The sequence below is a fragment of the Dipteris shenzhenensis genome, chromosome 23 (genome assembly GCF_047967505.1).
Source record: "Dipteris shenzhenensis isolate YYH24624 ecotype China chromosome 23, Dip_SZ_1.0, whole genome shotgun sequence".
Classification (NCBI taxonomy): Eukaryota; Viridiplantae; Streptophyta; class Polypodiopsida; order Gleicheniales; family Dipteridaceae; genus Dipteris; species Dipteris shenzhenensis.
The window spans coordinates 33,843,301-33,853,612 of NC_141618.1; the positions used below are offsets into that span (position 1 = coordinate 33,843,301).

The 10,312-nt window shown below is 41.5% G+C and overlaps 1 protein-coding gene across 1 annotated transcript; it reads right to left on the reverse strand.

Moving 5' to 3' along the window:
• Positions 1–3,365: 3,365 nt before the first annotated feature.
• LOC147887290 (leucine-rich repeat receptor protein kinase HPCA1-like) lies at positions 3,366–9,961 on the reverse strand. Its single transcript, XM_087394484.1, has 21 exons — positions 9,853–9,961; positions 9,038–9,167; positions 8,822–8,893; positions 8,658–8,732; positions 8,480–8,551; positions 8,217–8,384; positions 8,005–8,079; positions 7,757–7,828; positions 7,555–7,629; positions 7,348–7,416; positions 7,153–7,227; positions 6,943–7,014; positions 6,722–6,847; positions 6,270–6,618; positions 5,794–5,953; positions 5,453–5,602; positions 5,199–5,341; positions 4,772–4,994; positions 4,424–4,671; positions 3,963–4,181; positions 3,366–3,708 (listed from the first exon to the last, which is right to left on the reverse strand). The coding sequence occupies exons 1-21, from the start codon at positions 9,959–9,961 to the stop codon at positions 3,469–3,471; spliced, it is 2,922 nt and encodes a 973-aa protein (XP_087250610.1). The 3' UTR covers positions 3,366–3,468.
• Positions 9,962–10,312: the final 351 nt, after the last annotated feature.

The window sequence follows — 10,312 nt, forward strand, 5'->3', positions numbered from 1 at the left end:
TTCAAAGGTTCATGAGTCAAGTGCTCGAGCCTCATTTGGGAAAGTTCATGAGGGTGTTTTTGGATGATTTTTGCATTTATTCTCGATGCATAGATCACATGGAGAAGTTAAAGATGGCCTTAGCTAACTAGGATTGATGAAGCAAAAGGGTGTCTAAATCCTAGTAAGTGTCATTTGGCTCAAACAAAAGTAGTCTTGTTGGGGCATGTTGTGTCTGAAGAAGGCTTGCAAATGGATCCAGACAAGGTTCAAGCAATCATGGCATTGCCAAGTCCTGAGAGTGTCACTGGTGTTCGCAAAATTCTAGGAAAGAGCAAGTATTATGAATGCTTTTGTGATGATTTCATAGAGATAGTGCATCCCATGAACTTATTGACAAGAAAAGGAGTTTCTTTCCAAGGGGCTGTGGAGCAACAGGAGTCTTTTCGGCAACTTAAGGAAGCCATGAGTAAGGGCCCAATATTGAAGCCCCCTGATTGGTCTCAAGACTTTTACCCAAACAAGATCCCATAGAGCCTTAGTATACCAAGACCAACTTATTATGCATAACCACTTGTTGAAAACCCTCCACAATGTGATCCTCAATAAAATCTTCAAAAATAAGTGACCAACCAGCACCATGAAAACATTGTGTATACATGCATTCAAGAATCACCCTTCTCACAATTGGAAGTGCACATAATAGCTTCAAGATATTGTACTCTTCATCATTTGCATAGCAAAAGAAGTTGCAAGCATTGAGAATCACCACTCCACTGTTATAGTCAAAAACTACCCAAAGACTCAACTCTTCTTCACACCAAGCTGCTAGTGCATGAAACAATCCCCAATCTATCATTGTGCCTACTGCCAGTGTTGTCGATTCACCAACATATTCAAGAGTGTAAACATAAAGGATATGATCGTAATGACCGTGAGAATAGCTTGAGCATCACCTACACAATCTTCTAATTCTCTTAAACGGGTTGCAATCTCTTCTAATGGAGTTCTTCTAGGCATCTTCTTTATCACATCAGAAAACACATGCCTATACCAGGCATAACATGCAATCAAGTACACCCGAGACCGTTTAGTAAGGTGGGATGAATCCAATACCAAACGTACTCGACATCTCCATCAAAAAGATGTGACATGAAGTTGGGGGTAATAAACTTCACGCACCTCTTCACTTCCTACTGCTTTCAAATTGAGTGATAGAGATATTTATCACTGGGAAAGGGACAATAAAAAGAAGAATTTATATCAAGAGACCACACCATACTTTCCTCCCTTAGATGAGAATGAAGATGGTAACATCCCAAGTGATGTTGTACTCAAAAGCATAGGGGGAAGGAAAGGACCAGCAGAGGCCATAATCTTAGCAAGCCGGTCTGCGCTAAAGAGAAGATTGATACGTTGTTGAAAGAAGATCTTGGGGCTCAACATGACATGAACTGATATATATCAAGGAGTTTGAAGGGGCTGATTGGATCGGATGGGTAGGTTTGGAGGAAACATTACACCTCCTTCATAGACACCTTTACACTTAGCTCAAAACACTCTCCAAATTGTCATAAGACATAGAGACCCATAACTTTCAGCAGAGACATGATATAAAATATTCAATCACATATTGAGATGCGCCTTGAAATGGGCTTCGCTTTGATATAAGTTTCAGAAGAAACAGAGAAGCAATCACAGAGACCCATAACTTTTAGTAGAGACATGATATAAAATGTTCAATCACATATTGAGATGCGCCTTGAAATGGGCTTCGCTTTGATATAAGTTTCATAAGAAACAGTGAAGTGGTTGGAAAGATATGGGCAGTTTACTGGACGGGGGTAAAACTGTTTGAAAAGGAAGCAGTCACACACAGAGAGTCATAGATTTTTGGTTTGACATCTAATAGACATAGGATGATTCTTCTTGAAGAGAGCTTCGCACTGATATAATTTCTTCCAAATCGGACCATCGAGCGAAAAGTTATGAGCAAAATACTAACAGGGGGTCAAACTGTCATGAAAAACACCTACTCCTATTGGTGCCGACTTGGGAGAATACTACCTCCATGCTTAGACTTCATCAACGATCCAAGTCCCATAGAGGTCGCCTAGGAGGGAAGGAAGGGCTCCCTTTGTGGCTTGGGAAATAGATAAACCATGTATGCACAATGAGCAACCGAATAGACAACACTTCTGAGCACTTTGGAAGAGAAAGCAATGAAAAAAGGGAAGAGACACTCAAGAGAGAGAACCTAAAGTGACCTTCATTACCAATAGACTGAGACTCCACTCTAATGCAACTCAAAATACTACAAACACAAGGGAGAAGAAGAGGTTTCATACGTACAAGAGGGAGCGGAAGCTCCAAGACTACTCATAGAGAGAGAACGAACTAGAGAGAGATGGACTCAAGAGTCTACATAAGAGAGTATCTACAAGAGGGAGAGAAGGTTCATGGAAGAGGCTTGAGGAGACTAGAGCTATAGCAACATGAGGCCTAATGGTGGATGAGATGTTGAACAAGGGAGACAAGGGCTCCTTTTATAGAGATTTTGTCACCCTCCTTCACCCATTTACAATTGCTACCTGTAGATTCTTTTCCCCATCAATCACATAAGCCCATATGTCACCATCCATGTCCTTTTTGGCTACTCTTGCCATGTGTCCCATCAAAAGATGCTAAAGACTCTTAAAATATTGATGAGAAAGTCAAGAGTCTCCCCACATGGAGCCCATAGGAACCCTCTCTTTTCCATATGTCCACATCCTCCTTATTCCACATGGGAATTCGAGAAGGATTCCTCGACTCCACACTTCTTCACATGCCTTCCACACGCTTGGCATGTGGCCTCTCTTATATTATTGGAACACATGGACATGAGCCCACCTGTTTCTATGACTCACTTTTCCTATTTCTAAAAACCCCATAAAATCCCATACCCAAAACATTCATACACATGGTATTTATAATGATCCATTCCACTCATCCTCTCAATCCCATACAATATCTTAGAAAATAGAAATAAGTAAGAGCCGCTAGGCTATCACTTGATACTCAGACTCTTATCAAACATAGAAGAAAGCAATACCAATGCCAAATAAAAAATAGCAATTTTTGGCGTCACAGTGTGTACGTGCATACGCATGCACATGTGCTTACATGTGTGTGACATATTGAGAGAGAGAGAGAGAGAGAGAGAGAGAGAGAGGACGGAGGGAGGGCACGTGAGAGAGAGAGAGAGAGAGAGAGAGAGAGAGGGGGGGGGAGGGAGGGAGGTAGGGAGGGAGGGAGGGAGGGGGGGAGAGAGAGAGAGAGAGAGAGAGAGAGAGAGAGAGAGAAAGAATAACTTTTGCTCAAGGGTACCATACACAACAGTGACGTTGCACCCAATCTTGGGTGAGCAGTGGGCAGCCATCAAGATTAGCTACCCATGAAGGTTGGGAGATGGACATGTTTGGGGAGCACCCTTAGTGTGTAACTCCCCTAGTCCCATCTAGGCATGTTGGCATAGCTTGTGCTATACTGGAATGAAGTGACAAAAGGCAGACTCGACCCCTCCGCATACAATTGGGGCTGATCTTCTTTGATTTCTATATCCATGGAGAGTAAATGCCCATTCAATACTAGAGATTCAAGGTCTTTAACCACCTCATTCATGCTAGGTCGTGATTTTGGATCGTCTTCCACGCAGCTTAGTGCTAGTTCCACAAATCTTTGAACTACCTTTGGCTCAGGGGGGTCACTATGTATAAACCCTCTATACCACGTGCGTTCAAAACCTATTTCTAAAATCCCTTATCTGTAAATTTTTCATTAATAAAATGTACCCCTTTTCTATACAAATCTGTAAATTTTTCTCAAAACTATTTTAAATAGTCCCTTATGTATATTTATTTCTGTAAATTTTAGAAATAAAAAATATCCTTCTGTTGAACTCACGTGATAGGGTTACATATGATGAGTGACCCCCCCGAGACCTTTGGTGGATAGCCTATGAGCTTGGGATCCACTATGGATTGTAATACAGAAACCATTTCACCTTGGGCAAGAACTATGCTCACTTCTTGCACCACATGCTTGCCTCCTTGAAATGCCATCCTGCCTGTAATTAGCTCCAACAATACCACACCAAAACTATATACGTCACTTTTTGTAGTGAGTTTGTTGGTGAAGTAGTAATCTGGGTCCAAGTATCCCTGTATTAAATATCCCATCATTAGATCCTTGTAATTTCACTAACAATATCAAGTCTACCAAAGAATGTTTGTGCAACATGTTGACATTTTCTCATAAGGCTTGCTGTTTAAAGTGCGTAACAAAAGCAAAGTGTTGAGCTTCCTACAAGATGAGACATTTGCAAGATGCTACATTGGCTTTAACATCCAAGATCATTTTCACACGTAGAAAGAAGCGTGGTTAAATGCCTCAACTGACATACCAATGTTCCTCTTAGTTCATGTGTCGACAGAGGGGAAGATGTGATAGTATCCTTGTTAGATGCAAGCTTGAAGAGGCCAATATCTGCCACCTTAGCAACAAGTTTATCATCTAGAAGGATGTTGCTTGACTTTATGCCTCTATGTATGATGGGTGGATTAGCTTCACTATGCAAGTAAGAAATACCCCTTGCACAATCGAGGGCAATTGCAAGCCTTCTTTCCCAGTCCATGCGGAGTCGAGTTTGACCTAGATAAATTCAACAATATCCAAAGTAATTAACTACATATTTACTTTTGCATGTAAGCTTAAATTCAACTCAAATTGAATCTCATGTCTCATGATATACCTGATAAGCATTTTCTTATCGTCTCGTTTGGCATATACTCATATACTAGCATCTCCTCGCCTTCCTCAAAACAAAAGCCAATTAGACTAACCAAGTTTTTGTGGTGCACCCTAGACAAAAGCTCTATCTTGTTTTTGAACCCTGTTGCACCTTGTAAAGAGTCAGCTCGTGCCCTTTTTATTGCCACTTGCTCTTCTTTGAATTGAAGACAACCTTTGTACACCTAGGTATACAGAAAATAAAAAACATAGCGTAAGGCATGGTCAACTTTTGGACAAATACAGAATGCTTGGATTTCTCTACTCGTTAAAAACATGCCATCACATAATATTAGTGTCATGTTGTACATGAAATTGATATGAACTTCACTATCAAGGAAGAGCCTCTAGGGAAAAGGTCCAAAAATAGCTTTGGGACAGAAAGATACCTTTCCGTGTTCTCCTTCACCGATCGCATTGTTTTCACTAAAATTATTGGTACATTTTCTTAGTTCATCCAATGAAAACCAGCGGGCACCATTCAATCGAGGAAAATCTGATGTCTCTCCTTTGCTGGTTTCAATCCAAGCAGCTAGAAATAACCGCCATAGTTTCCCATCAGCCTCTAATACATATGTGGTCATCCAAAGAAAGAAACCCAGATCTATCAATGGGTAAGTTCATAGATGATAAGATTACTTACCGAAAGGTTTATTTTGCTTCTGTGCTTTGTCTGCTATCTTTTTCTGCTTGATAGCATACATTGCGATCACTATGATTGCACTAACAAAAATTGACACACTGACTCCAATACCGATCTTTGCAGTTCTGCTGAGTTTGTTTACAACGACCACTGCATCATGAAATGTGATCCATTAATAGCTACTAGGAGTGTAGAAAAAACAAAATTGGAGAAAGCAAGATTACTACATCAAACTTATGGTGCAAGTATACTAGATAAGGGGTGCCCATCAATCCACAAACAAATAGTTCAATGCAGAAAGAGTGCGATGAGGCAAGGCATATGAAAGTTTTATGAATAACCTGAAGTGTAAGGATTGCTACTAAAGTCACAATTATATGGTCCAACGTCGGGATTCTCATCTTTGAGATAGGCAGATATCAGAGCTGCATCGTAAGGACTCCATACATCTGTGCTGCTAGGTGGGAACACCGAAACTGTTAGTTGAGTATTCGAGACGACCTGCAGGATTCACGAAACACCCGAGCTGCCAAGTGTGAGGTGACGGAAACGGTTTAGTTCTGATCTGATTAAAGATTAAAGAAAGATTGGCCATCACAAAAAATTCCAAGTATTTTGCTTATATTCTATTACGAAAACAAGGAAAGTCATACATACAAACCTGCAAGTATCGATGGAAATGTTCATTAACAATCACTTGTGTGTGTAGGTGTGCGAGAGAGAGAGAGACAGAGAGAAAGAGAGAGCTACTTGTTGCAAAACCCTGCAAATTTATGTAAATTGCTTCTTCAAAATCTGCAAGTTTGTGAACACTGACCTGCACTACCACTTGGGCGAGGGATATAAGGTTTCCAACATCTTCTTTACTGCTCAGCCCGGCTGCGAATAGTTGCTCCATCGTTATGGCGATGTTGGAGTCTACGGCCTGAAGGGGGAATTTTGTTGCAGCAAACGTAACGTTCCCCACAACAGGGCGAGCACATTGGCAATCCCCAGGCCCAGAAGCTTTTGGATTGATTGCATATTCATCTTGGCATCCACTTGTGCAATAATTAGCTGATGCAGCGGCGGAACCAACTGGGGGCACAGCAGGCGTCATGCCAGATTGCGAAGCATTCGCGCACACAACATCTGGATTGTTGTTACAGTAGGGATTTCCATCCAGTCTGGATGTGTATCACCGAAGCAGTTTGTCAACAAATAAACCATGATCAACGTACGTAACTACCAGCATATCTTCACAGAAAATGGAGGTCTCGCAACTCTCACAATAATTGTCGGTAATTGCCTTTGTCAAGGCCAGATATATTGTTGTTCGTCACATCCACCAGAAGAAGTGTCGGACTTGATGCGCTGAGGTTCAACGTGCCAATCAAATTGTTCGACCCAAGTATCCTGTGATTAACCAAACATGCATTTTCTTTCAGCAACTTCATTTTTTTTGCATCCGAATTTGAAAGCCGCATGTATTGAAGTCATGAGAAACTTACACGCTGGAGATATTGGAGTGTGTGAAAATTTCAGCGGGTATGTTGCCAACCAAATTTGTAGATTGAAGTGATCTGTAAAACAAAATGAAGGCCAGAGAAACATTTGCCCACTTTAATTGGGCGATAATTATGTCGAGCAATCTTGATTTGCTATCAGCGAAAATCGGCTAGACAAGCCAAAACGCTAATAAACAAGATATATGTCTTAACAGCGAGTAGAGGTTTGGCAAATTCGTGATCCAAGCTGGGATTGTTGAAGAGTTGAACTGGTTATTGCCAAGATCCCTGCATGAGAACACCATGAATTTTAAATTTCTTTGGAATGATACAAAATCACTATACAAATGCATAACAATGCAAAGCAGTATCTTCCACACGTTACTTGTAAAAAAAACATTTTCTTACAGGATTTGCAGCTTCGTATTGCTAGAAAGGTCCGGGAGCTGACCAATTAGACCGTTGTTATTTAACTGCCTGCCCCACAGAAGAAAACACAAGGGATGAGTGGAAATGCTAGCCTCTGATTTAGGAAAAATTGTGAACTTCAGAAAGACAATGTAATTTGAGCAGACAAAGTATTCTTATCCCCCTGATGAGATTTGGAGACATTACAATGTGGTGAGATTCCGAATGCTACTTATATTAGATGCAGGGACTAGGCCGCTGAGCTCATTGGAATCCAATCGCCTGCCCAACAGAAAGCAAAAGACTAGAATATTGTTCAGCCAAAACCAATTACACAAACGAGAAATCGGAGCATTCTTGCCTCATCTCATTTCAAGGAAGAGAAGACAGTCACCATTAATGTACTTACACAATCGTAACATTTTGCAAATCACCAATTGTGGATGGAATGTGTCCGGTGAAACGATTATTGTATAGCAGTCTGGTCACGCAGATTCAAACGATCAATGGTTTGCAATTACTAAAAATATCGGCCTCCAAAACTAATTATGCTTGCAGCCGGAATCTTTCACAATGTAGAAGCACGAAATTTGCGATCACAGCCTCAGATCTCCGTACTGTATGCACTGCAGAGAAAAGGGGTGTTGATCCACTTACACATGTATGAGGTTCATCTGCGAGTTGAAGATGGAAGGTGGAATGCTGCCTGAGAAGAAATTATGTTCTAGATGGCTTCCCGTTTTCATAGTCATGACACAATCAGACCCCGAGTTAACAATTCGTGCCCCAAATCCCTGCGAGTTCGAATTCATACAAAGAATTGCGATTTACGTCTGCCAAATACAGCAATATTCAATCTATTCACTCACAAGTGCTGTGCATTTGTTAAATTGTCTAAGCCGATTCCGCTACCACTCGAGGTTGAATCCGGCAGCGTTCCACTGAGAGAATTGTTCGATACATCAAGCCAAATCAATTTGTTGAGCAGTCCGATGCTTGCAGGTAAATGTCCCGTGAAAGAGTTCCCAGACAAGCCACTGCACGTTCAGTAAACCAGCATTAGCTAGCGTAAATCAGCAAAGAACTGAGAGCATCTATTCGCCCATCCACAAAGACTGCAATGCGTACGTACAAGAATAATAACTTCGTCATATTCCCTATTTCGGATGGAATTGGACCGTAGAATTTGCAAAACTGCACAAGACTGAACAATTACAGCACGTTATTAGGCCCGGCTGCAAATCAAATTTGAAGCAAAAGAGTTTGCCGAAGAATTGTTGGAAAAGCACAGAAGATCCTCGATCGCTTACAATGTCGTGAGATTCGTCAATTTGCCAATCTCATTAGGAAGATTCCCTCCCAGCTTTGGATTAGACGACAAGTCCCTATGCATTTAGGAAATCCGTAAGATCCTAAACGTATGCGATACTAAATAACTGCAAAGATTTCAAACACCCAGTAGATAGAACCCTACAAAGCCGTCAAGCCGGTCAAGTCTCCAACCGCAGCAGGAAGAATTCCATTTAGAGCCTGATTGACGAGAAGCCTGCGATATCGAAAGACAGAATTTTTTCAGTTGGGCTCCAAATAATCTACTTTTCCTGTCCGATTTAGCTGGAATTCCAGGATCATCCTTTTGATTTCGCAATCCAGACGCTTCAAAGTAGGATTAAGGGATGCGAAACTGTACAATTGAACGACACTTGTGTTGGTGCTGTCGCATTTGACTCCAACCCATTTATCTCGACAAGGATCGGTGCTGGTGTCCCAGGACGAAGGATTCGCAGACCACGCTGTGTGCAGAGCGATGAGTGCAGTCACTGCATTCAACCCGGAAAAACATTCAGTTTTTCATACACAAATTATTGTAACATTATCGTAACATAATCTGTTCTTCTTCTCCCTTTTGTAGCTGCTTCATCCTTCTCGAAAGCAACATGGAGTACTTTCACACGCTCCCACTGCTCCATCGTGTGCATCGCAATCACAATCGGGATCGCAGGCGCAGAATGAATATATAGCAAGAAGAATTCTGTATTGTTCTTGCGCTACAGAATTGGGGACTCTTGGTGTATCATCTTCTTGTGCGCCGCAGCAGAATGACACAGCAAGAATAAATCTGTCTAATTGTTCACTCAGACTGGACAGTGCATCGTTTGCATCGGAATCACAATCGGGATCACAATCGGGATCGCAGCAGAATGCTATAAAAGCAAGAAGAATTCTGTATTGTTCGTGCGCGACAGAATTGCGGACTCTTGGTGTATCATATTCGTGTCATGATGCGGCGGAGCAGAATGAAATTTACAGGATGCTGTGGATCATTCTAGCGCGACTGGATCCGCTGGATCGAGGGGTCCATGTAAATGCAGCGACTGGAGGAGAGCAGCTATAAGCTAGTTCCGACCAAATGAACGAAGGATTTTGGAAGAAGAAGAGGTTGAGAAGATGGAAATTGATGGAGCTAAAAGATGATGAGAAAGATGGATGGGGGGAAGCACAAACCATGTTTGGGAAGGGTGGTGCAGGAAGATGGAGAGGGTGCTGATGCGAGGAAGAAGAAGAAGAAGAAGATGAAGATGATGAAGAAACTGAAAAAAGAAGAAGGTAACATTAAGGGACTCTTCTTCTTCATCTTCATCTTCATAATAGTAAAGACCTTAGTTCACTCCTCAATGGAGCTTCCTATCCACAATTGCTTTCATTTGGCTCTCTCTTCTTCCCTTTTCTCTCTTGTTTTGTACTCTCTTCCTTTCTCATCCTCCCATTTTGACTCCTTCATTCTTCCACAGTCCTCACTGCTAGTCATGGACACATTAGTTTTTCGCTACTTCTTTCAGTTCATCTGCTCAACTTTACCACTTCAAGTTTTGGTTCCGTGGCTCTTTAAGGCTTTCTAATCTACTCCTACGGTCAACTTTTTGCCCTCTTGTGGAGGTTTTAAATGCTTTTGTCTTTTATTGGG